Below are 26,629 nucleotides of genomic sequence, written 5' to 3' on the forward strand. Positions count from 1 at the left end.
TCTTTTGTGCTCTCTTCTTGTTCTCTGCACACTCGCCCTCAGCCGGGAAGCAGCTGAGCCTCCCAGCAAAATGGCTGATCCCAACACCCTGGCCCTGCTCCCAGGCTAAGGGGCAGCCAGCTTTCCCTGCATAGCTAGGCCCCTTCCATCCCATTCAGGGTGCTCCCTTAAGCCCAGGAGCTATGTCATACTCTGGCTGTGCCCAGCTTCCCAGGGTTGTGTGTTCGCTCTTACACTAATAGAGTGTGAACCCCAGGTCCAAATCTCAACCCCCATCCCAGGCTGTGGGTTCCATACATGGCTCATCCTTCTTGCTTACAGCCCCAGACAGGAAAGAGGAGTCCTCTGAGCAGCCTCTCCTGGGGGAACTGACGGTGACTGGCGTGACCCCAGACTCCCTGCATCTGTCCTGGACCGTGGCCCAGGGCCCCTTCGACTCCTTTGTGATCCAATACAAGGATGCTCAGGGGCAGCCCCAGACTGTGCCCGTCGTGGGGGATGAGAATGAGGTCACTGTCCCTGGCCTGGAGTCCAACAGGAAGTATAAGATGAACCTCTACGGGCTTCGTGGCAGGCAGCGTGTGGGGCCCGTGTCTGTGGTGGCCAAAACGGGTGAGTCAGAACCCACACTGCTGGCCTCAGGCCTCAGGCAGGGCCTGCCCCCAGCTCCACCTTCCATTTCTGCAGTCCTCCTGCTGAGACCTCTACCTCCTTCTTCCCAGCCTCTCTTCTGTCCCCACATCCCATCCCTGGACTCCTTGCCCAGGCTCTGGCTCCTCACACTGCTTTCCAAGTTCACTTTTCTCCATTCTGAACAGCCAGACCCTTTCCTCCAGGCCCCTCTCCTTCAGCCATGGTTTGCAGCTGCTTCTCCTGGACGCCTTCAGTCCTGACTCAGTCCCTGGCCATCACTGCTGGGCTGCTGCCCTCCGCTCCGGCACCCTCACCACATGGCTGCTCTGTGCAGGGGAGGCAGACCCAGGGGGCCGGGGGGCCATGTTGCTCCCGCCTCTTTCCACACAGAAAGGAGCCTTTTAGCCTTCACTCCCCAGCTCCTAGTCAGGCTCCAAGTCTCATCTGTCCCTCCTGTTCCTCCATGTCCTCAGCCCCTCCCGTCCGCTGGTGATGCACTGCTAGAGAGCACGGTCTTTGGAGGCCGCTGCCTGTCCCTCACTACTGACTTCCTAAGTCAGTGCCCATAGGACCTTGATCCTGTCACTTAATCTTGCTGCCTCCGGCTTCCATTCTGCCAAGCGGGGGGCGGGTCTCGATGGTGATACCCCATGACGCTGTTATTATCGCAACATGGTAAGACAAGCCCTTAACACAGCGCTTGAAGGCTGAGGCAAGAGATTTGCTGAATCCCAAGTCAGGCTGGGCTGCACAGTAAGACCTTACCTAAAGTACAGCTGACTCCAGCTCAGAATACCTGTGTGCCAGTTCTGCAGAAGCCGAGCCACCGCTGCCTCCCCAGCACCCCCCTTTTGCTCCTGACCTCCCCATATAATACCATAGCCACTGTTGCCTCTAGTCTGCCCCCTCCCTGTTCTCTCCTGTTCTTCATATAACCCCAGGGTGTCAGTCCCTCAGGGAACCCTGCAGAAACCCACTGCAGGGGAAAATAGGTGGGGACCCTGTTGTGGGGCCCAGGGAGTTATATATCCAGCGCCACCTAGGAGGAAGGAGCAGGACTCTCCCCAGGCTTGCCTACCAGATGCCACCTTCCCTGCATTCTAGGCAGTGACCTTACCTCAGCAAAGCATTCCTTAGAAATGGGTGGGGTCCGGTTGTAGGGAGGAGGAAGCAGGCAGCTTCAAAAGATCGCCTCAGGGACTGGGTGTTGGATACCAAGGCCACAGGGGTCCTAAGACTTCAGGAGAGGAGCATACATGCGATGCACTTTGGTGCCCCGCAGACTGGCCGCCACTGTTAAGTGCCTGCTCTCTTTCCTCAGCCCCACCACACATTGTGGGTCAGCCCCCCAGCCCCCCAGAGCCCAGCACAGAGGCCCCAGAGCCCCTCAAGAAGCCGCGTCTAGGAGAGCTGACCCTTGACAGACACCACCCCTGACTCCCTGAGCCTCTCCTGGACAGTCCCCCGAAGGACAGGTTTGACCACTTCCTGATCCAGTACAGGAACGGGGATGGGCAGCCCAAGGTGGTGCGGGTGCCAGGACACGAGGACCAGGTCACCATCCCCGGCCTGGAGCGGAACCACAAGTACAAGATGAACCTGTATGGCATCCACAGTGGCCAGCGTGTAGGCCCCATGTCTGTTGTCGGAGTGACGGGTAAGTGGGCATGGGAGCCTCAGGGTGGGACCCACCGGGAAACAGAACCTCCAGCTCCTTAGAGACTAGTGACTGGGGAATAGTGGCCAAGGACTGGTCAGTCCCCCAGGTCTGTTCTGGCCGAAGCTATGGCTTACTATTGTGTGCCTTCCCCTTGGGCTGTCTCCCTGGGCAGCAGGGCCACAGATGGCCTCAGTTATGTTGCTGGTGTCCAGGTCCCCTCAGCTGAGCTGACCCAGGAGCTTGGGCAATGTTGGCCAGCTGTCAGCTGACAGGACCCCAAAGCCCCAAGGTGGGCTTCTCTGAACTGACCTCAAGAACCACCTTGGTAACTATGGCTACTCTGTCCTCACTTGAGGACACCTGCGGGGACCCTGCTTACCGCTGTCCCCTTCTCAGCTGCAGAGGAAGAGACCCCCCAGCCCCACAGAGCCCAGCACAGAGGACCCAGAGCCCCCTGAGGAGCCGCTCCTGGGAGACCTGACTGTCACAGCATCGTCCCCAGACTCCCTGAGGCCTCTCCTGGACCGTCCCCCAGGGAGACTTTGACTCCTTCAGTGTCCAGTACAAGGACAGTGCTGGCCGCCCCAGGTGGTGCGTGTCGGGGGCCAGGAGAGGAGGCCATCGTGAGAGACCTGGAGCCTGGGCGCAAATACAAGATTGAACCTGTATGGACTGCATGATGGCCAGCGTGTGGGCCCCTGTGTCCACAGTGGGGTTGACCGGGAGTGTGGCCTAGATCTTGTTTGTTCCCTCTTACTCCTGAGTCCCATTGCCCCATGGCCAGGGGCTGTCTAAGCTGCTGAATGGTCGTAGTCTCTAGACAGGGCAAGTCACCCAGGACCAGGGCTGTCACCAGCTTCGTGACACACAGCTGGCAAGGATTCAGTGAAGCTGTCTGTGCGTTTATGTTGCCATTGCCTCTGATGTGTGTGTCACTGTGCAAGTTACAGAGATCAGGGGACAGCTCTGTGAATCTGGCTCTTCTCCTACACCTCTACATAGAACTTAGGTTACAGGCTTGCTCAAAAGGGCCTGTGCCTGCTGAGCCAGATCGCCAGTGCCAGAGCCACCGGATTGCTGGTGAAGCTTCTGGACGGGAGTGCTGCCGATTGGTGCAGTCTTGGTACAGCCCTCCTGGGAACTTTTCCTAGCAGGCTCTACCATTTCTGTCTCAGACTCACAACCAGAAGAACCCTCTCCGGCCACTGAGCCCCCGCTTGAAGCCCGTCTGGAGGAGTTGACAGTGACGGGTGTGACCCCCAATTCTGTGAAGCCTCTCATGGATGGTCCCTGATGGACAGTTCGATTCCTTCATGGTCCAGTACAAGGACAGGGACGGGCAGCCCGGAGGTGCCTGTAGCTGCTAACCAGCGCGAGGTCACCATCTCGACTTGGATCCTGCAAGAAAATACAAGATGAAACTTCTACGGCTCCATGGCAGACGACGTGTGGGCCCCCCTCTCTGTGTTGGCAATGACAGGTGAGTGAGAGAGTCAGGCGGTACACCAGCCCTGGTTACGCACAGTCCCAGCCCTGCCTGGGACTGCATCCCTTAGCCTCTGCACGGTGACTACGGGCCTCTCTCAGGCTCACAGTCACGAGTCCATCCCCAAACCCCCCAAACCATTGACTAGGCTGGGACCTTCCCACACCCAGTGGTTTCCTTATCTGCACTCCAAGCCTGACCCTGCTTCCCATCTGGCCTCCATCCCTCTGTCCTCTCCTCTCCGCCCTCCCCCTCACTCCTCTCTGACTACGCAGCTGTTTCACTTTTTCTTCCTGCCTGTTGACAACCCTACGGTGACTCGAACAACACAGCTGCTGCCTCCCCATTCTCTGCCCTTCTTCACTGAGGCCAAGCACACACACACACACACACACACACACACACACACACACACAATCTCAGAACTTCTCAAAGGTCCTGGGTGTCTGTCCAAGTCACATTCCCTTCTGGCCCACTCCAACATCACCCCTGGGGAAGACACGCCTCCCTGAACTCCCGGCTCCCGCTTCCTCTCATTACTCCCAGACATAAGCTCACTGTGACTCACGGACCATGGCTTCTGGGGGGAACCCCTATCCTCTCTCAGTACACGGCGTGAAAATCTAGAAAAAAGAATTCATATGGTCACGAAGGACACTAACGACGCGGGATATAATCGGCATTCCATATCTTCAGAGGTTTCACGTGCAGCTGCAGACAGAATAGACAACACAAAAACATATAAGTTTGTACATGTGTGTGTGAGCATGTGCGAACGCGTGGTAGTACGCTCACTTATCACAGCGTGATGAAGGCCGAAGAACAACTTGATGGTGAGTCCGTTTTTCCATCTACCGTGTGGGTCCTAAGGATTGAAGTTAGGTCACCAGGCAAAGGCCTTTACCCACTGAACCATTTCACCAGACCCAGCAATAAAAATTCTAAAACATACTCCTCCTCAGGCCTGTGGAGACAGGTCAGTGGGCAGTTGCAGATCCCCAGAAGCCATGGGAGATGCTGGGCACGGTGGAGAAGGCTTGCAATCCCCGCATTGCGGAGGCAGAGACAGGAGAGTCTCTGGGGCTCGCCGGCTGGCCAGCCTTGCCTAGTCGGCAAGCTTAGGGTCCAGGGAGGGTCTGTGTCTCAGAAGAAAATGAGGCAGACGGCTACTGACGAACAGCCCAAAAGTCCTCTATGTGTACACACACACACATGCTCACCTGCATGCACACGAACATGCATGCACACATACATGTATATTCACCCACACACAATGAACACCCACACCATGTGCATACTCACCTGCACACATATGAACACACATGCATTTGCATGCTCATTTGTACACACGTGAACACATGCGCACACGTATGTCTGTATTGAATGGGTTCATAAACCAGATAGTTGCCAACCGTTTGTATAGCAGTTACATTGCTTGAGGTTGCAGTAAGCTATTTGGAGGTGATTCAAAGTTTTTAGGATGTGCAGAGACTGGCACCCTCTATGAGAGGCCTGAGCATCCTCGGGTTTGGGGTCCATGGAACCATCTTATGGATATCAAAGATCAATGTGCCATTATCAAACACTTTACTCTCTGATTTATGACCTGGCAGTGCCTGGGCCTCTCTGTCAGCAAACAGTGCTTTTGATGCCCCGGGGTGACTCTAAGGCCACGTGAAAGGTGTCTTTCTGTTGGTTGAGAGTCACACGCGCACCTGACACATCTGGTTGTGGCAGACCAGGATGTACGGGCCACTGAAGATAAAGAGGAAACTCTTTCCCCACTTCACCAGCCCCCAAGACAGCAGAGCCAGGTCTCTTTCCAGGAGGCTAAGCCATGCTCTGCTTCCCATCCTAGACATCCTCCACCAGCCCCAGATCCAGCCACTGAGACCTCCCAAGCTGGTAGTCACTCTTGGGAGAGCGGAAGTGCCAGAGGTGACCCCGAGTCCGTGGGCCTCGTGTGGACTGTCCCTGAGGGTGAATTCGACTCCTTCGTGGTTCAGTACAAGGACAGGGATGCCAGCCCCAAGTGGTGCCTGTGGCAGTCCGACCAACGGGAGGTCACCATCTCAGGCCTGGAGCCCTCCCGCAAAGTACAAGTTCCTGCTCTTCGGGGTCCAAGATGGGAGACGGCACAGTCAGGTCTCTGTGGAGGCAAAGACAGGTGAAGACTGCATGACACTCTGCTTCCCCGAAGTGTCTGAACTTCCTGCTAGCTAGCTACCTTCCTGTTTACCCAGCCCAGTCCAAATCAGGGCCGGGACCCAACAGGGCAGGTTCTCAAATCCTCTCTTTCCTTCATTTGCTCCGCATGCTGGGCCTTCTCTAGAAGGTGGGCTGTGGGGGCCTGGGGCCTCTTGAGAGGGTGAAGGTGGCCAGGAGCCTCTCCTGTCCTCCTTGGGCAGGTGCCGCTGTCAGCCTGAGTTTGGCCTTGTCTCCCTGGCTCTCACCTGGCTCCCATCCCTCTGTCCCCTCTTCTGGTAGAGAGGTACACCTTCCTCCCTTGACTTCTCAGAGCCTGGGAAAATGGAAGCCAGAGAAACCCTACCCAGCTGGACCATTTTCTTGGGGTTTGGTCCAGGCCCTCTTTTGGCCCTTGGGGCTTCCCCGTTGCCAGAAGTCTCTCGCAATAACAATTCCGTCAGTGGCTTTGCTGTCCAGGAGGGCGGCGGGCCAGCGCCTTCCCAAGTTGGATGGCTCCTTGGCAGTCACGGGATTTCTTCTCTGTTTGAGTTTTCTTGTGTGTGTCACTCCCAACACAAATCCCCGCATCATGTAACGGAGCGAGCCCCACGCCGCCTCCGAGCCCTGTGGGAGTGTGGGTGTTGTGAGTCAAATGGGAGGCTGGGCCACACTGAACCCCATAGCACCCACCTCCCCCCACTTGTCTGTCTGCACCAGAGAGCCTCTTAACCCCTAGGAATTCCCCAAGGGATCGGTCAGGTCTCTCAGCTGGGGTTTCTGGGTAAGCTGTTGCCCTGCAGAAAAGGGAGTCTCTAAGGGGACAGAAAGAGCGTAGTCAGAGATAAATGAACAGGGAAGTTAGGGTGTCCTTACGGGGGTGGACTCGAGACAGAAGACCCATCCCCACAAGGGTTAGGTGGGGGAGTGGATGAGAGGGTAGTAGAAAAGTGGCTGGGGAGGCATTAACCGCTAGGCCACTCTGGAATTTTCCAGCCCTAGGGGGAGGTGGTCAAGAATCGTTTTGGAAAAAAATAAATACAAGAACCTTTCTCTGTGTTAAGCCGCCAGCCCAGGGGTCCTTCCGCGCCTTGGGGAGCTGTGGGTGACGGACCCCACGACGGATTCCCTGCGCCTGTCCTGGACAGTCCCCGAGGGCCACTTTGACTCTTTCCTGGTCCAGTTCAAGGACAAGGGTGGGCCTCGGTTGCTACCAGTAACGGGTCAAGAGCGCACAACCACCGTCACAGGCCTGGATGCGGGCCGCAAGTACAGATTCCTCCTCTATGGGCTTCAGGGAAAGAAGCGTTTTGGCCCCCTCTCCACAGGAGGGCACCACAGGTGAGTCTTCTGGCAGGGCCCAGAGCAGCAGGCCTCGCTCACAGCAGCAACCCCTCCTCTCCCTGCCCCTGCCCTTCAAGGTCACAGCCCACGAACGGCTGAACTATTTCTTGCCTCTGTCTCTATTCCAGAGCCCATGGATACCGTGGACCACACCTGGAGTAAAGTCCCCCCTCAAAACCTCGCCTAGGGGACGAACTGCAGGTGACTAGTGTGACCCAAGACTTCCGTGGGACCTCTCCTGGACAGTCTCCGAGGGGCCAGTTTGATTCCTTCGTTGTCCAGTACAAAGACAGGGACGGGCAGTCCCAGGTGGTGCCCGTGGAGGGCAGCCATCGGGAGGTCAGGGTCTCTGGTCTAGACCCAGGCCGCAGGTATAAGCTGCTTCTCTATGGCCTCCGCGAAGGCAAGCGTGTGGGTCCCCTTTCTGTCATCGCTATGACTGGTAAGTGCAAACCACTCCCTCACCCCTGCGCCCCCAGTCTGTTTGGGGCCTGACCACCTGCCCTCCATTGGCCAAGCAAACAGGACAAGTCATAGAAAAAGCAGAAAGTTTTATCCAACGTGGACCACGTTGAGAAGAGAAGCAAAAGAGGTTCCAGAGACCCCTCAAATCCATCTTTGGGACTTGACATTAGGTGTAAATGGAGAGCCAGAGGTGTATTTATATCTAAGCAGGCCCAGTCAAGACTTGGTCCCACCCATCAGTTCCAGTCTCCGCAATGGCCGGCTGACGAGCTGTCACAGTTGGGTGACATCTCCTTCCAGGAGACGTGTTCCCCCCTCCTGCTGGCTGGAGCCTTAACCTTTTCCTTCTCCCAGCATGGGATTCCTGGGCAATTTAACTTGGGACAGGGTGGGGTTTGTTTTGATGGTCTGATGGCCCACGGGAGGGATACAAGGTCCCCTTAGGGAGGCTTCAACTCTGCCCGGTTTTGAGGTCCTCTTTGCACTTGTTCCCCAGGCCCGGCAGCCGCTGGGATGCTTCCTGTCCTCTGAGGTTGACCTCTCTGCACCTTATTTTTAGACTCCTGCAAATGCAGCTTCTACTTGGCGTTTGGCACGTCAAATGCTTCTGCTAGCCCTCCCTCCTCCTGCCTTCCTCCCTCCTCCTCCCACTCCCTCCCTTCCCCAAACCCTCTCCTCCCCTACCCCTATGAGTCCAGCAACATAGCAGTCACCTCCTCTCCCGTCTCTCTCTGACCCCAGGCCCCAAAGAAACAACAGAAGCTTGGACAGAGGTCCCCACGACTTCAGCTCCCGCAGTTTACCCCCGCTTCGGGAGATGAGAGTGGAGGATGGCCACACCTACAGGCCGCATCTTCTCCTGGGTGGTGACAGAAGGGGTATTTAACTCCTTCGAGGTTCAGTACACTGACAGAGATGGGCAACTCAAAGTGGTCAATACAGAAGGTGACCAGACTGATATCACCCTTACTGGTCTGGAATCTGACCACAGATACCTGGTGACCCCTGTATGGTTTCCATGATGGGCAGCGTGTGGGCCCTGCTCAAATGAGGCCCTGACAGGTAAGTGAGAGGACTAGGTCTGACCTACACAGCTGCAAAGATCCAGAGCAGGCGAAGTTCCCGCGGTCATTCTCCTCTCTCCGTGGTCCAGTGCGGCGTGGAGGAGGAGCCCCACAGAACCACCTACCATGACTCCCGAGCCTAAGCCACACCTGGGCGAGGCTGACGTGACAGATGCAACCCCTGACTCCCTGAGCCTCTCCTGGGACAGTCCCCGAAGGGGACAGTTTGACCAATTCGTGATCCAGTACAAGAACGGGGATGGGCAGCCCAAGGTGGTGCGGGTTGCCAGGGCACGAGGACCAGGTCACATCCCCGGCCCTGAGCCGGGACCACAAGTACAATAGATGAACCTGTATGGCATCCACAGTGGCCAGCGTGTGGGCCCTGTGTCTGTTGTCGGGTGGTCGGTGACATGTGAGTGGACATGAGAGCCCTCAGGGTGGGACCCATTGAGAGGTGACCCCCAGGTTAGGTGGGCTGAGATTAATTGGTGGCCCCAGAATGGTCAGTATCAAGGCTGGCTACAACCGAGGCTATAGCCTGTACCCTCCTTTGGCTGCTTGTCTCCCTGGGCCAGGGTTCCAAAGAAGCCTTTGCTATGCTGGTAGTTGCTCAGGTTGCAGCAGGTCACCCTAAAAGCTTGAGCATGTTGGTCAACTGTCAGCTGACCGGGGAGGGACTCCATGGCCGCAAGTGGAGGGCATCTCTGAACTGACATTGGAAACCTCCCTGGTAGCCATAGCTCCTATTCAAGAAACCAAGGACACCTGTGGGGACCTGCTTATCTGTCTGTCCCCTTCTCAGCTGCAGAGGAAGAGACCCCCAGCCCCCCAGAAGCCCAGCAAAGAGGCCTCAGAGCCCCCTGAGGAGCGCCTCCTGGGAGACCTGACTGTCACAGCATCGTCCCCCAGACCTCCCTGAGCCCTCTCCTGGACCATCCCCAAGGGAGACTTTGACTCCTTCAGTGTCCAGTACAAGGACAGTGCTGGGCGGGCCCCAGGTGGTGCGTGTCGGGGGCCAGGAGAGGGAGGCCATCGTGAGAGACCTGGAGCCTGGGCGCAAATACAAGATGAACCTGTATGGACTCCATGATGGCCAGCGTGTGGGCCCAGTGTCCACCGTGGGCGTGGACAGGTGAGTGTGGGTAAAGTCTTTTACTTCTCAGGCAAGAGCCACTCAACTGTCTCATACAGCAGAGACGCAGGACCCCAAAACTCCTCAGCCTCTAAACCTGTCCAGACCTCAATGCCTCAGGTCACATGGGATCTGGAGCGGGGCTGCCCAGTTATGATGAGGGAGGTGGTAGAGGAGGAGGAGGAGGGAGGAGGAGGAGGAGGAGGAGGAGGAGGGCCCCAGTTAGGAGGAGGGAGGAGGAGGACGGCCCCAGTTAGGAGGAGGGAGACTGGAGGAGGTCCCTGGGTGCTGAGGCCTCAGAAGATATTTTAGGATCTCTGACTTTTTCCCCAGGGACTCTAGAAAGAGCTGGAATTGGAACAAATTTTCATGAAATATCAGCAAATCCTGTCCACAAATAATGTTTAAGAAATTTCCAGACTGGGGCTTAAAGAGTTGACTCAGTGGCTTAAAGCACTTGTGGCTTTTGCGGAGGGTCCAGGCTCAGTTCTCAGCACCCTCGTGGTAGGTCACAACATCTGTAACCTCCAGATGCCGTCTTCCGGCCTCCAAAGGCAGCAGACCACACACATGATACACAGAATACGTTCAGGCAGAACACTCACACATAAATTAAATGAACAAATCTAATAAAAAGTTCTTTTTTTTTTAAGTTCCAGAAGATATAGGAAGAGAGATATAATGGGGCTCATGATCCCTGACTGCTTCAGTCGGGTGCTCATTTGGCCTGAGGCCACCTGTTCCTGCCTCTCCCCAACCTTCCCTGAGGTTTTGTGGTAGCTTTCACCTCTGTGAGGTGTACCACCTAACACTTAGCACCCTGACCTCGCCAGGAACCTCCACAGTCTAAGTTCAGGAGAGTTTTTGACGTCCCCAGAGAAGCCTTGGATCTTGCCAGGCATACACACCCCTGAAACCCTTGGAAGGCGACAGAGGCAGGAGGTCCTGTATCCATTCAGTTTTTAAGGACCAACCTGGGTTACATTCAACTCAGTCTGCAAACAACAAACACAACTACCTTAAAGTGTGAGCGCAAAACGTGCAGAGGTCTGAGCCACAACGGTGACCTGACCGGCCTCGGGGAGACCCCAGAAAGGCTTGGTGGTTACAACAGGGAAGAGAACATGATCAGGCCCTAGATACAGCCTCCTTCTGACCCACACGCCAGAGACTGGGACTTGGGAACTCCTTCCAGAAAGGCAAAGCTTCTGTTTCTGTCCTTCCCCAGACTCTGTTGAAGAACCTACTGAGCCTCATCCCTGAAGCCCGCTTGGGGGAACTGACCCGTGACAGATGCCACCCCTGACTCCTGAGCCTCTCATGGACAGTCCCCGAAGGACAGTTTGACAATTCGGATCCAGTACAAGAACGGGGATGGGCAGCCCAAGGTGGTGCGGGGGTGCCAGGGCACGAGGACCAGGTCACCATCCCCGGCATGGAGCGGACCACAAGTACAAGATGAAACCTGTATGGCATCCACAGTGGCCAGCGTGTAGGCCCCCATGTCTGTTGTCGGGGGGGGGACGGGTAAGTGGACATGGGAGCCTCAGGGTGGGACCCACTGGGAAACAGAACCTCCAGCCTCTAGAGGACTAGTGACTGGGGAATAGGGCCAAGGACTGGTCAGTCCCCCAGGTCTGTTCTGGCCGAAGCTATGGCTTACTATTGTGTGCCTTCCCCTGGGCTGTCTCTCTGGGCAGCAGGGCCACAGAGGCCTCAGTTATGTTGCTGGTGTCCAGGTCCCCTCAGCTGAGCTGACCCAGGAGCTTGGGCATGTTGGCCAGCTGTCAGCTGACCAGGACCCCAAAGCCCCAAGGTGGGCTTCTCTGAACTGACCTCAGAACCACCTTGGTAACTATGGCACTCTGTCCTCACTGAGGACACCTGCGGGGACCCTGCTCACCTGTCTGTCCCCTTCTCAGCTGCAGAGGAAGAGACCCCCAGCCCCACAGAGCCCAGCACAGAGGCCCAGAGCCCCCTGAGGAGCCGCTCCTGGGAGACCTGACTGTCACAGCATCGTCCCCAGACTCCCTGAGCTCTCCTGGACCGTCCCCCAGGGAGACTTTGACTCCTTCAGTGTCCAGTACAAGGACAGTGCTGGGCGGCCCCAGGTGGTGCGTGTCGGGGGCCAGGAGAGGGAGGCCATCGTGAGAGACCTGGAGCCTGGGCGCAAATACAAGATGAACCTATATGGACTCCATGATGGCCAGCGTGTGGGCCCCGTGTCCACCGTGGGCATGACCGGTGAGTGTGAACTGGGGTTTTAGGGGCGTGTCTCCTTCCAGGGCTATGTGGCCCCCTTCTCTTCCCAATCCCAGGAGGCTAAGATTTGGTTTCCTTCCATGTCCTTCCTGCACAGCCTTGGCCTTGTTCACAGCCTCTTCCTCACTGTGTTGTGGTCTCCAGCAGGTGAAACGACTCACACAGCAAACCACCCTTCTAGTGTTTTCCCGTTTTCCTTTCTCAATTGCAGGAGCCTTTGTTAAGGCCACATCCACACTCATACACAGATAACTCAACAGCGTACTAGTAGGGGTGACTACCTGGCATAAACAGCATTGTACCCTGGCAATACTTTAGCATGGGGCCACACATGTGGTTCAGAAGTTAAGGAGGCTCTTGCAGGTGAGCATCAATTGGTTACCCAGCACCCAGTCAGGCAGCTTCACAACTGCCTGTAATTCCAGCCCCAGGAGGGTCTGATGTTTCTGGCCTCATATGTACGCTCATGCACGCGCGCGCGCACGCGCCACACACACCACACACACACACACCGAGAGAGGAAATGGACAGACAGACAGACAGGCACAACATATGATTAAAGATAAAAATAAAACCCCGTTGAGACAGTGTTTCTCTGTATAGCCCTGGCTGTCCTGACCTCAAACTCATAGAGATCCACCTGCCTCTGCCTCTCAAGTGCTGGATTAGAGGTGTGTGCCGCCCATACCCTTCTTTAATTTCTGCTTTGGGTGGGTTGTTCAAAACAGAGTTTCTCTATGTATGTAGCCCTGGATGTCCTAACTCTGTAGACCAGGCTGGTCTCGAACTCAGAGATCTGCCCCTCCTCTGCTCCTAAGTGCTGAGTTTAAAGGCATGTATCAATATCGTAGCCCAGTTTAAAAAATAAATAAATTTGAAAATAAATTTTTACTATTAAACAGTTTCATAATGTTCTATGGAAACGTAGAAGTGATTTGGATGTGGTGGCGCACGCCTTTAATCCCAGCACTCGGGAGGCAGAAGAAGCAGGATGATCTCTGTGATGTCAAGGACAGCCTGGACTACAGAGAGAGATCCTGTCGTAATAAACAACACACAGCTCTAGGCTGAGTTAAGTCCTTGATGTGAAAGCAGAGGACCCAAGTCCCATCCCCAGGACTCACAGAAAAGAGCTGGACAGGGCTGCACACACTCCTAATGGCAGAGCTGGCGGGGTGGGTAAAGGCAGGAAGCTCCCCAGGGCTCTCTGGACAGTCAGCCGAGACGAATCGGTGGCCAGCGAGAGAGACCATGTGCCAAATAAGTGGTTCATGCCCGTGGAGCAACAGCCACATGTGTTCTCAGGCACGCACACACACACACACACACCACACACACACACCACACACACCACCCTTGAGTTCCGTGATGGACTAGAGCTGTGTGGCACTGTTGGGCGTTGGTGAGAGGCAAGAATGGGCGCTTGGTGGAGGAAGTAGTTAACTGGGGCATTTCTTGGACTGTCTCTGGCTTGGACCCCTCCTGGATTCCGCCTCCCTCTTTCCTGATCACCATGATGTGGCTGTCCACCACACCCCCCTCCCCAATGGACAACACTCCCCCAAAGTGTGGGTCAGAATAATCTTCCCTCCCTCAAAAAATAAAATCCAAGATGAGGAGAGAAGAAAATGGGGCAGCAGAGCCCAAAGGTTCCGTTAGGGTGCTAATCACAACCAGTTGACAATAGCCAGCAAGGCAGGGGAGCAGGATGGGGCGCAGCCACGGCGCCCACGGCGGTGTGCCTTGAGAGACGGAATTGCCGCGTTCTGCACATTGCTGGGTTGCCTTGTTTTTTTTTTCCTGTTTTTAATCTGTTCTGCATTGTGTGAATGTTTCCAACACGGCAAGCATTTCTTTCCCCCCTCCACGCATTCCTTTTATAATCACAGAAAAGCAGAAAAATGCAGTCTCTCTCCCTTGGCACTCCATCTGTCCCCCCCTGTCACCCTGGCAACGCCGTGCGTTTCTAATTGTGAGAAAATTAAATTTGCGAAGGTCCCTAAGCAGCAAGGGGACAGGTAAGTCACAGGTGCACTCAGGCCCCATCCTCAGGGACACTGTGAAGGGGTGGGTTAAGCCACTCATGCCAGACAGAGGGGCCAGCTTATGAGTCTCCTGTGTCCTGGTGGCCATCTAGGTGGAGCAATCAAATGTCTCACAGACTCCCTGACTTGACAGGTCTCACTTCTGTACGTGTGTCCTGATAGGCTGCAGGGTTGTGGGGTGTGCGGGAGAACTGGGGAGCCACTCGAGAGTTTGCCAGCCCTGGGGTAAGCCGCTGATTCCTCGCCCACGCCCATTTCTCTTATCCCCAGTCCCCCGCCGTCCTTGCCCTATCTCTCTGCATCATCTCCCATTCACCTATTCAATGTTCCGAGTCAATAACTTCTCGAGCCTGCATTTTTTTGTAGTGCGAGGAATGTTGGCAGCCATGAGAAAAGCTTGGGAACTAGAAAGCAAAAGCTCGGTCTGGCTTGACCCAACAGCTGCCATAGTAACTGCGAGCCTCTTGACATATCCTGTGTGAAGCCCTGGCTTCCATGTATAGCACCCCCCACCACCACACAAACCCAATCCAAAAGCCAGCCGGTTGTGTAAATGCCCCCTCCACTTTCTGCTGCAGCATCGGGTGCTCTCGTGCTGCATCTGAGTGCTCCCATGCAGCATTGGGATGCTCCCATGCAGCCGTCTGAGTGCTCCCATTGCAGTGGGCCCCTGCTTTTCTGAGCGCCAGTTGCTGGTAGTCATTTATACCTTGTGACCTATTATCTAATCATCATTTTAATGGTTATCCGATGCTTTCTGGTGAAAGCCCTGCTAACAAAACTGATCATCTGTACGGGTCGTTTTGGGTCCTGACACATTTTGCTGTCATGAATAATCTCATTATAAATTTTTTCCATGCTTTAACTTTTCCTGCTTTTAATAATTTTCTTAGGATAAGTGCCCAGAAGTGGGATATTGGGGCAAAGGAAATGAGCCCAGTACTTTGGCTCCTGACACACACGGCCTAGTTGCCTTCTGAAGGTGTGTGGTAGGGCAGCCTGACTAAGACAGGACAGCGGGGCTCTCCAGCTGTGAGGCCACATGGAGTCCCCAGGCTTCTGCTTGAGGAAGTTTATCTGCTGATGTCCCTAAACATCTGCATGGTCCCAAGTCTTCTCCTAGGTCAGAGGACTCTGAGAAAGAGATCCTGCCCAGAAACCCCCAAGGAGTATCGCTTCAGAGGGAATCCAGTAACGGGCAAAGGTCCTCCCCCAGACTCCCTGAGCCTCTCCTGGACCTTGACTCTTCACAAGAATAGGGATAGGTGGCCCCGGTGGTATGTGCTGGGGGATGGGAGAGAAGTACTGTGGGGTTGGACTGTGTCCATCCCGGGTACAATGGACCTGGATTCAGAAATTGTCCCCTTGTAATCAACTTCCTGGGAGCCTCTGCTCTTGAGCATCGGGGACTTGGACCAGTGCAGGTTGGGGTACAGCAGGGCCATCCAGGGTCTTCTAGTCTGCATTCTTATCAAGATGCAGGCAATAGCCTCACTCCGGTGATAAGAACCTGGTATAGCTGGGCAGCCGTGGCCGGCGGCAGGCAGAGGCAGAGCAAGTTCCAGGGACAGGCCTCCAAAGCTACAGAGAGAAACCCTGTCTCGAAAGCAAAAAGAACCTGATATAACCAACTGATAAAAGTTTTGCTTGGCTCGCCGTTTTGGTGGGCTGGCCCTGTTCCTTCAGAGCTGTTTATAGTGTTATAGACCTAGCACATCACAGCAGTCGCAGAGAAAAGGGGGGAGCGTCCAGCTCACTGTCCTCTTCCAGGGCTTCCACCAGGCCACACCTCTTAAGGGTCCACTTCCTCCTGCCCCAACCACCTCATGGGACCCTGTCATTTAATGCCTAGGTATCTGAGGAGCTGGGTGCATCCTGACTGGTGGAGCCAGCACGGCTCCTCACAGCCAAGGGGTTGGCGCTCCATGGGAATGTGGTGGATCCAGCGGTCTTCCTGCCTCCTATGAGTCCTCACAGAGCTCCGTCACTATGGAAACAGTGAGAGATGCTGGGATCTGTGTCTAACTGTACACATCCTCCAGTGTATCAAAGAGTTACGGTGCCACGACGCAGGTGCAGCCTGCATCCATGGGGAACCTTGAGCCTGGGGGAAACTGATGGGTTCCAGAATGAATGACGGGTTGGTTCACAGCCAAACAACAAGGAGATCGTGTGGAGAAACCTGGGGACAGGCAGGACCTGACAAAGGACACCCAAGCCAGCCTGCGTGCTCACAGGGAACCACCAAGACCTGAGTTCTAAGAGGCACGAGTTTGGGAGCAGCTTAGGAAGAGTAAATCCGACCTAGCACAGAGACCAGCAAGCTAGAGAAAGCATGGTCCAGAAGAAACCCGAGGATTTCATGAGGTGTCCTCAGATGGTCTTAGGATATGCTGCGGGCAGCTCAGGAAGTCTGGTTCTGGGGAGAATGCTGGCATCTGGGTCAAAAGATGGGTCTATGCAGAGCAGGCTGGAAGGCTGAGCGAGACAAGGGAGGAGTAAGGAAGGGAAGGCTGGATCATGGGAGATGGTGACCCATCTTCAGGTTCCGGGCTGGTGGCCAAGGCTGCTAGGAAGGGTCTAACAAAAGTCTGGGACACTCTGCATCTGGAGGCAGCTGGATTGGGGCAGGTCCATGTTCAGACTGGGGACAGGGATCAGAGCCTAGTGAGGGAGATAAAAAGGAGAGCTGTCTCAGAAAGGCTCCGAGCAGTGGCTGTGCGGGGCGGTGAAGAAGCTGATGCTGAGGGAGGAAAGAGGTCAGTGGGTGGTAGCAGCGAGAAGGAGGGACAGCCGAGTGGGGAGCTCGTGGGTGGCAGCATAGAAAGGGTCCAGAAAGGTAGGGGTGCAGCCACTGAGGCCAGTGTGTTTGGTATTTTTTTTTTAAAAAAAAAACTCATTGTTTGTTTCAATTTTTATTATTGCTTTTTAAATCGTCATTATGTTTTGAGACAAGGTCTCACTCTGTAGCCCTGGCAGAACTGGAACTCACTGTGCAGACCAGGCTGGCCTTGAACTCACAGAGATCAACCTGCTTCTACCCAGCACTAGGTTTTAAAGCATGAGCCACCACACCCAGCAAGGCTTTGCTTTTTTTTTTTTTTTTTTTTGGTTTTTCGAGACAGGGTTTCCTCTGCAGCTTTTTTTTTAGAGCCTGTCCTGGAACTAGCTCTTGTAGACCAGGCTGGGCCCCTCAAACTCACAGAGATCCGCCTGCCTCTGCCTCCCGAGTAGCTGGGATTAAAGGTGTGCGCCACCCACGCCCGGCTTAAGGCTTTGCTTTTATAAATGGTCCTTTACACAGAAAGTAAGGACAGAGAAGACCTAACCTGTTCCTGTGTGTTTGTCCAGATCCAGAGGAGGAGACCATGACCACACAGGTGGTGCCCACCACAACCCCTAAGAAACCCATCCTGGGCGAGCTGACCGTGACAGATGCCACCCCTGACTCCCTGAGCCTCTCCTGGACAGTCCCCGAAGGACAGTTTGACCAATTCGTGATCCAGTACAAGAACGGGGATGGGCAGCCCAAGGTGGTGCGGGTGCCAGGGCACGAGGACCAGGTCACCATCCCCGGCCTGGAGCCGGACCACAAGTACAAGATGAACCTGTATGGCATCCACAGTGGCCAGCGTGTGGGCCCCGTGTCTGTTGTCGGGGTGACGGGTAAGTGGACTGTGGGAGACCAGGGTGGGACCCATCAGGAAGTGGAACCTACTGTTCTGTGGTGACTAGTAACTGGGAAGTCAATGGCTAAGAACTACTCAGTACCACAGGCCTGCCGTAAGACCGTGGCAGCCTGTCTGTCTTCTCCTGTGGCTGGCGGATCTCCCTCATGACAGGGCCACCAAGGTCTTTGCTGTGCTGGCACTGTCCAGGTCCCCTCAGCTGACCCAGGAGCTTGGGCATGTTGGCCAGCTGTCAGCTGACCAGGACCCCAAAGCCCCAAGGTGGGCTTCTCTGAACTGACCTCAGAACCACCTTGGTAACTATGGCTACTCTGTCCTCACTTGAGGACACCTGTGGGGACCCTGCTCACCTGTCTGTCCCCTTCTCAGCTGCAGAGGAAGAGACCCCCAGCCCCACAGAGCCCAGCACAGAGGCCCCAGAGCCCCCTGAGGAGCCGCTCCTGGGAGACCTGACTGTCACAGCATCGTCCCCAGACTCCCTGAGCCTCTTCTGGACCGTCCCCCAGGGAGACTTTGACTCCTTCAGTGTCCAGTACAAGGACAGTGCTGGGCGGCCCCAGGTGGTGCGTGTTGGGGGCCAGGAGAGGGAGGCCATCGTGAGAGACCTGGAGCCTGGGCGCAGATACAAGATGAACCTGTATGGACTCCATGATGGCCAGCGTGTGGGCCCTGTGTCCACCGTGGGCGTGACGGGTGAGTGAGTGTCAGATGGGTCTGTGGCGGGAACGACCCATTCTATTCCTTCTTCTACCATCTTTGTGGTAACTCCTGTTCTCACAGTAGCAAGTCTGTGTGAGCGTGAGAACACCTCACTTTTCTGGAGGTTGATATAAATATATATGTATAAATACATTAAAGGCTGTTCAGTCTACATAGGAACACTAACATGAGCAAGGTATTCCACAGAGGTCTGGCATATTGAACCAAGAGTTTGTTAGAGTACTTATAAGAATATGGATGAACAGTTACTTGCAGAAACGTGGGTGACTCAAATGCATGTGTGTTATATAGAAGCTTGACCTCAACATGGACAATGGCTCAGGAAAGATCTATCCTCAGAGCCTTCTCCAGCTCTTCTGCAAGGAGATGCTAATGTTTAGCTAATGTTGGGACAGACGTTGTGAACTTTGTAAGTTTCAGGAGCTTCCTGAGACTTGTGAGTTGCTGTCCTTCCTGCGCTCCTTTTATGCTCCTATTGCTTCCTGGATGTTTTGTTTTTGAAACAGGGCCTCTGTATATAGCCATGCTATAATGCCTTGTGACTCTCTATGTAGACCAAGTTGACCTGGAACTCACAGAGATCTGCCTGCCTCTGCCTCTCCAGTGCTGGAATTAAAGGCACACAACACCGTACCTGCAGCTTCCTGAGTTCTACTGAGCTTTTCTCCAATAGGGAATGCTTCAGGTCTTGAGAACAGCTGAACAATGCTGTGTTCCTTCCTCTGGCTTTAGATTTTTTCCCCACTTTTCTGCAGTGTTCCCATGAGCCTTGGGAAGTAGAGGATGGGAAATGGCTCATTATTTTTAATTCTTCTTTTGCTGAGTATTGGGCCATGACGACGCAGCCACTGTCATTTAGTGACAGTAATCTCACCAGTTATGAGACCCCATGGTATACCTCTAACTGCAAGGAATAAGTTTCCTTGCATAATTAATTGGTGTTGGTAGCAGCAACAATCCACGGATGCAGACACAGATGTTTAGAAGGGAATTTGATAGGTATATCGTATCCATTTAATAAAGCAGTAGTTGTTGCCTCCCCATCAGCGCCTAAGTCTTCTCCAGTCCCAGGCTTTCACCCTGGTTTACAGCACAAGACATGAGTTTCCTCCTGGGAAGCAGACTTTAATTCTAGTTATTGTGCCCATAACACTTGTGCCACATTGTTCCAGGGGTCTCATCTTGCCTGCATTGGTGGTTCTCTAGTATTCGGGGTTCGTAGACAAGCAGGACTGTTGGTGAGATTTCCCACATCAGCCTGCATGGTGCCTGTTAGGAATACACACGCCAGCAAAAGAAGGAAGCATTCAGTGGAGTCTCAGTCTGATTTCTCCATGTTCTGCAGCAAGTGTGCAGTGTGCAGTAGGTGTTCAGGGTGCAGTAAGTGTGTAGCAGGTGTGCAGGGTACAGCAAGTGTGCAGCAGGTGTGCAGCAGGTGTGCAGCAGGTGTGCAGGGTGAGCAGGTGTGCAGGGTGCAGGCAGGTGTGCAGCAGGTGTGCAGGGTCTTTCCGCAATAGGGATTCACCACTGAGTTTAGTGTTGTAACCAACAACATTTTCCATAGCCTTATAGTTTGTGGGACCTCGGGGCCTCCTTAGCCTGAAGAACTTATAGGAACATAGCCCACTCCTCACATCGGACTCTTACACAACCTATACCTTCTGGCAGTGCCCCCTCCTGTTTGTGAAAGCACCTTCCTCTAGGCGCTTTAATTCCTTCCTTCCTGTTCGTCGGCTGATACTTAAAATATTCAGAGATTAGCATGATGCCATCTCTGTCATCAAATGCTTTCACAGAGGTGGACGGAATAACAACGCAGGGTCCCAGACCCATCCCATGACGAAATGAAGGGCTATGAAGACAGCCCTGGGGTGTGCTCTAAAGATCCATGTTTAGCCATTCCAAATGAATGCAAACTGGCCTTGGGGTCCAGAGCAAAAGGTGCTACCAGTAAAGAAACCCATCGCCAAAGCTCAGGACGGTGCACAAAGATCCCATCGTCTCCGTCAGTTGTTGTCCTGAGAGAGGGGATTGAATACAGGGGGCATAGACGGAGTGTACATTGTCCTGTACCTCCATAGCACAGGGATGATTCCATGAACCGTCCCGTCCTCCTCACACCAGGATGCTGCTGTTTTCTTTAAGAACACTGTGTGTCCTGAAGGACCCGGCTAGGCCCATGCACTCTGACCTACCACGCCTGCCACTGGAGCTGGGTTCCTCCCAGCCCATCACGTGGCGGTTGTCTTTTCAGCAGCCACGTCTGCTGAGATGAATGGCCATTGGAGCAGCCAATCCTATCCCTCGCATGGATCCATACTTTCTCGCAGGCAGAAAAGTGCATGCACGCTCTGGAGGTGATAATTGTCCACCCCAGGTCAAGTTCAACCTTTTGTTTATTCATGTATGTTACATCTGAGTGTTCCATCTTCACGTGCACCAAAAGGAACCTGATCCCATTACAGATGGTTGTGAGCCACCTTGTGGTGGCTGGGAACTAAACTGCAGGATCTCTGGAAGAGCAACCAGTGCTCTTAACCACTAAGTCATCTCTCCAGCCCTGAGTTTAACCTTTGAAATCTGCATTGTCCTATGGTTTCTGTCTTCTGGGAGCTGTTGCTTGGGCTGTAGAGCCTATCAGAAAGCTGCTACCACAGCATTTGGCCTTCCGCTCATTTCCTTGTGGGAACCGTCTGTATGCTAATCTTGTTTCCCTTTGAGTGACCGGGACAAATCCTTTAGTCTGCCTTTCCTTCCCTCACGCCCTCTCAATTGCTTCTGCATTTTATAAAGAGTTTACATACCGTTCGGAGTCATTCTGAGCTCCCAGAGATTCTGAGCCATGAAGGTCACATCCCACCCCGGTCCCAGCAAGTCGCTAAAGCACTGTGTAGCTCTGGCTGGCCCAGAACTTGCTATATAGACCAGACTAGCCTCAGACTCACAGAGATCCACCTGCCTCCGCTTCTCCAGCACCAGGATTGAAGACACATACCATCACATCTGGCTACAGATCTCTGTCTTAGCTTTCCTGGGAGTATGATTTTGTCTGACTTTATGAACTGGGCATCTACGTAGCCTCTCTCATTCCCAGTTCCCTCCAGCCACACCTTCTCCCCTCTGTGGTCCTTTAAGCCCTTATATTTATGGGACTACGTGTCCCCAATGGCTCATATGGGCCATTTCACCAGGGATTGATCTTCCCCATTTTTGCCTTGGGCTATGCAGTCTTTGTCTCGAGGAGGACTGGGCTGTTATGACAGTTTCTCCATCTCTTCTCAGATTAATCCCATCTGCCTCTATTTCACAGCCACACAAACAAGACTGTCAGAGGCTCCTTTGTTATCTTCAGGCTGAAAGTCTTTCCCGGTCCACGCTGCTCAGATACCGCGTGTGCGCTGAACAGCGCAGATTCCCATACTCAGTGAATCGTTACTCACGCCCCTGTCTACAAACTGAATCCTGGATTTGCTCCTCATTTCCTCCTGGCCAGACATAAAGTCTGTTGTCTTCCATCTTTCCCTCCAGCTTAGTTACCCAGTTTACCAAGGGCTCCCATAGCTTGATCCTAGGACGGGCTCTTTAGCACGTGTTTGACCTGCACTCTCTTTACCTTGCAATCTGCCAGCTCTACGAAACAGCGAGCAGATACCCGTCTCCTCTTCTTGTCTCTACTTCCCCTGCCCCAACCTAGAGGCCAATGAGCAGATCGCATCCCTATAACCCTCCCCTGCTGCAGTTCCTCTCTCATGCGGGCAAGTTCTTTCTAAGAAGGGCGCTGCCTTTCCGTTTGAATTCTTTGCCCACAGCAAAGGCCACACAGCGGCCACCATAGCTTGCTTGCCATCTTGGCTATCCATGCTATCTCAGGGACTGGAATATACTCTCTAGTCCACTTGCTGTTTTAGAGACCTTCTCATATTTGTGTAGTATAACCCATTCATCAACCATATCCACTTTAGGAAAATGGACACCCCAAGATCCTCACTTGGACATTCTCAGGTGGCCTGGCTTGGGTTGCATGTGCAGTCTCCTATAGCAGGGAGCATGAAGCCATCATTGCAGCAAGAAGGCTCAGCGTCCCATAGCACATGACAGAGGTGGCCGTATCCAAGTCACCCTGCAGACCCTAGGTGCTGGCCTCAGCATCTGTTGCTGTGGTCACATCCCCTCTCCTCCCTAGCTCGCCTTTGCTTCTGTTAGTTCATATCCCAGTGCCAATCATGTTGGCTGACTTTCTTGAGGAGACCTGAACATCTGTCTATTCATGCCAGATGAGTCACTGAAATCAGACCCAAACAACAACCCCAGACATGTCTAGCTCAGCGATGTGTTCACTTGGGTCACTCGCAGGAATGTGGAGATCTTTGCAAGAATGCAGATAGCTCAGAGGCAGCCGCACCACACAAACCCAACTCCAGCAAGGTTACAGCTCACGGTGAAGTCCTGAGCTCCTGCTCAGCGTGCGCCTGCTGAGAATCCCTCCTCTCTACATTCCTGCTTCTGTGGCCATGCTGAGGCCTTGTAAGCCTTCTAAGCTTCAGGAACTTCCTGAGAGAGACTTGAGGGCATGCATTAGATGGGAGGAAACAGCCACCTACGAACCAGCCTCAGACCCAGCGTGCATCCAGAACATGTTATTCTGTCCCTCACAGGACCCTGAGAACTGAGCCAGTGGTAAAAACCCCACAGCCAAGGCACAGCCTCAGAACTTGTTGCTGAGCCTGTGACCGCCTCTGGCTCCTCACAGAGGCTCTGTCTGTGCAGGACACATCCGCCCGTGAGGGAACAGTGAGGAGGCTAGCGTTCTCACCGAGTACCTAAAAACCCACTTTAGTGGTTTCATTTTTTTTTTTTTTTTTGAGACAGGGTTTCCCTGTAGTTTCTAGAGCCTGTCCTGGATCTAGCTCTTGCAGATCAGGCTGGCCTCAAACTCAGAGATCCGCCTGCCTCTGCCTCCCGAGTGCTGGGATTAAAGGTGTGCGCCACCACCAGCCCGGCTTAGTGGTTTCATTTTTATTTGTTTGTTTATTGTTGCAATTTTCAACTTTTATTCCCATGCATCAACTCATTCCTTCCACAAAGAACCCTGTCTTCCGACCTGGACACTGGGGAGTTGAGTGTCAGCTGTCCACCAGCCAGAAGACCTCCAACAACTCATCCCAAATGATGGCATACATAGTGATCTCTGCAGCCAGTGTCACTTCCGCCAGAAGTCTTCAGAGCTTCATCCTTATAAAAGCCCCTTTGTGAAGATACTGAGGACAGGGAAGACATAACCTATCCCTCTGTGTGTTTGTCCAGATCCAGAGGAGGAGACCATGACCACGCAGGTGGTGCCCACCACAACCCCTAAGAAACCCATCCTGGGCGAGCTGACCGTGATAGATGCCACCCCTGACTCCCTGAGCCTCTCCTGGACAGTCCCCGAAGGACAGTTTGACCAATTCGTGATCCAGTACAAGAACGGGGATGGGCAGCCCAAGGTGGTGCGGGTGCCAGGGCACGAGGACCAGGTCACCATCCCGGCCTGGAGCCGGACCACAAGTACAAGATGAACCTGTATGGCATCCACAGTGGCCAGCGTGTGGGCCCCGTGTCTGTTGTCGGGGTGACAGGTGAGTGGACATGGGAGCCTAGAATTCACTAGGAGAGACCGTCTGCTCTGGGTGGGGGTCAGTGGCCTGGGACTGGCTAATACCCCAGACCTTCTGTTGCCGCTGCTATGGCCTATGTGCCTCTCCCTGGAGCTGGCCTATCTCCCCTGTGCAGGGGGTGAGGACATTAAGACCTTTGCTGCGTTGGCACTGTCCAGGTCCCCTCAGCTGACCCAGGAGCTTGGGCATGTTGGCCAGCTGTCAGCTGACCAGGGCCACCAGACCCCAAGGGGGTTGCCTTTGAACTGGCATTGGAACCTCCCTGGTAGCCATAGCTCCTCTTCAAGAGCCAAAGACACATGTGGGAGACCCTGCTCACCTGTGTGTCCCCTTCTCAGCTGCAGAGGAAGAGACTCCCAGCCCCACAGAGCCCAGCACAGAGGCCCCAGAGCCCCATGAGGAGCCGCTCCTGGGAGACCTGACTGTCACAGCATCGTCCCCAGACTCCCTGAGCCTCTCCTGGACCATCCCCCAGGGAGACTTTGACTCCTTCAGTGTCCAGTACAAGGACAGTGCTGGGCAGCCCCAGGTGGTGCGTGTCGGGGGCCAGGAGAGGGAGGCCATCGTGAGAGACCTGGAGCCTGGGCGCAAATACAAGATGAACCTGTATGGACTCCATGATGGCCAGCGTGTGGGCCCTGTGTCCACTGTGGGCGTGACGGGTGAGTGTTAGCTGTGCCCCTGTGGGGAAACCAGCCCCACACCACTCCTTTTCCAGCCATCGTCATGGAAACGCCTGTACTGTGCACAAAGCTGCCTGGCAGGTCTGACATCTCCACTAGTCAGCCTCAGACCCAGCAGTGTGTCCAGAGCCTGCTTCTCTTGTAGATCAGGCTGGCCTTGAACTCCATCTGCTTCTGCCTTGCAAATTCTGGGATTAAAGGCGTACACCAGCACCGTCTGGCCAGAGCCTGTTTCTAAGGGGATCCTGGGAAAAACACTGCTGGTTCATAGATCGGCCCCTGAGCAGCAAAGCCCACAGCAGAGGTGTCAGCCCCTCTCTGGGATGTGCTAGCAGGGCTCCTCACAGAGGGCTCTATCCCGTCAAGTTCTCTGGCCCGGGGAAGTGGGTGGGAATACAGAATGGAGTCTGCGTATGTACAAACCACTTCAAGCCCTTTTTCCTTTTTTCTCTCCTTCCTTCCTTCCTTCCTTCCTTCCTTCCTTCCTTCCTTCCTTCCTTCTTCCTTCTTTCTTCCTTCTTCCTTCCTAACTTCATTCCTCCCTCCCTCCTTCCTTCCTTCTTTCCTCTCTCCTCCCTCTCTCCTCCCTCCCTTCCACCCTCCCTCCCTCCCTCCCTCCCTCCTTCCTTCCTCCCTTCCTTCCATTTTAAACTCACATCCCTCCATTCCCTGATCTAGGGACCGTGGGGCTGTCAGCTGGGGAGCCAACCTCCCCAAGACTCACCTGGAATGAACTATGGGTCAACACTTGGGGGTGCTGGGCTGTGGGGGACTCTGGGGTTAGAGAGCAGCTGCTAAGTTAGTTGGGGTGCAGAAGCCTTAGCAAGGGGAGTTCAGCTCTGAACCATGCTGCCCGTAGAGCTTCTATCACTGGTGAGTTTGCTGAGCTCTGTCTGGGTAAGGTGTTTAGTGGGCCCACAAAGCCAGAGGAAGAGGCAGAAATCACTCACTACCTGGACGAGAGCTGTCTGGTTGTTTTGTAGCAAACGGTTGAGTGTGTCTTTGTGGGCATAGGGTTCCAAGCTTGCCATGGTGGCACCAGGTGGCCTTGTCTGGTGTCTGTCCATGTTTGGTGTGATTACATAAGAGAGGGCTGTGCTAGGACCGCTCTGAGCTGGCAGAGCCTGACAGACCACAGGAGTCTGGGCTGCTGCTCTCCATCAGGCTGAGGCTTTGAAAAACCAGCAGTGTTAGCATGGACTTTACAGTCAGGGTGACAGGCAGAAGGCCCAAGTTCTGCCAAGGGCTCAGAACATGGGACCCCTAGGGGCCGGAACAGTACCTGAGGGGACATCTAAACCAACTTACTCATAAGGCCACTGAGACCTGAGGTCAAACAGGCATTGGCTTGGTGACAGGGCACAGAGAATTGTTATAGGTCAATGTCCCCGCTGGGTCAAGAACAGAAGGCTAGAGAAGCTGGTCCACGAGGAACCGAGACTTTGTGAGATGCCCTCTGGGTGGCAGGGTGGCCTTGAGAGGTCGATGGAGAGGCGGGGGCCGCTCAGAATCCCAGGATTCCACACAGGACTGGGTGTCCAGTTCCTTGCTGCCGTTGGAAGTCCTCGTTCAAAGCCTGGCCCGTTAGAGGGGAGAGGTGAA

At 54.4% G+C, this 26,629-nt stretch overlaps 2 protein-coding genes across 2 annotated transcripts in view; both read left to right on the forward strand.

The window, feature by feature from the left end:
- LOC119822487 (H-2 class I histocompatibility antigen, L-D alpha chain-like) overlaps positions 1–26,629 on the forward strand; it is a 741,986-nt gene that overhangs the window by 225,107 nt on the left and 490,250 nt on the right. The gene's annotated exons all lie outside the window — the stretch shown is intronic.
- Tnxb (tenascin XB) overlaps positions 1–26,629 on the forward strand; it is a 59,528-nt gene that overhangs the window by 22,877 nt on the left and 10,022 nt on the right. Inside the window, 36 exon segments of the mRNA XM_038341788.1 lie at positions 322–612; positions 1,955–2,049; positions 2,051–2,095; positions 2,098–2,290; positions 2,690–2,703; positions 2,705–2,803; positions 2,805–2,871; positions 2,874–2,903; positions 2,906–2,949; positions 2,951–2,993; positions 3,448–3,563; positions 3,565–3,638; positions 3,640–3,674; positions 3,677–3,747; positions 3,749–3,773; positions 5,652–5,872; positions 5,874–5,955; positions 7,028–7,304; positions 7,472–7,749; positions 8,514–8,776; positions 8,778–8,824; positions 8,881–9,109; positions 9,838–9,971; positions 10,003–10,019; positions 11,223–11,276; positions 11,279–11,324; positions 11,326–11,368; positions 11,371–11,475; positions 11,851–11,935; positions 11,938–12,003; positions 12,006–12,215; positions 17,630–17,944; positions 18,337–18,660; positions 23,998–24,210; positions 24,213–24,305; positions 24,683–25,006. Of these exon segments, the coding sequence (XP_038197716.1) occupies positions 322–612; positions 1,955–2,049; positions 2,051–2,095; positions 2,098–2,290; positions 2,690–2,703; positions 2,705–2,803; positions 2,805–2,871; positions 2,874–2,903; positions 2,906–2,949; positions 2,951–2,993; positions 3,448–3,563; positions 3,565–3,638; positions 3,640–3,674; positions 3,677–3,747; positions 3,749–3,773; positions 5,652–5,872; positions 5,874–5,955; positions 7,028–7,304; positions 7,472–7,749; positions 8,514–8,776; positions 8,778–8,824; positions 8,881–9,109; positions 9,838–9,971; positions 10,003–10,019; positions 11,223–11,276; positions 11,279–11,324; positions 11,326–11,368; positions 11,371–11,475; positions 11,851–11,935; positions 11,938–12,003; positions 12,006–12,215; positions 17,630–17,944; positions 18,337–18,660; positions 23,998–24,210; positions 24,213–24,305; positions 24,683–25,006 (4,668 nt within the window).

This window comes from Arvicola amphibius, chromosome 9 (assembly GCF_903992535.2).
Source record: "Arvicola amphibius chromosome 9, mArvAmp1.2, whole genome shotgun sequence".
Lineage (NCBI taxonomy): Eukaryota > Metazoa > Chordata > Mammalia > Rodentia > Cricetidae > Arvicola > Arvicola amphibius.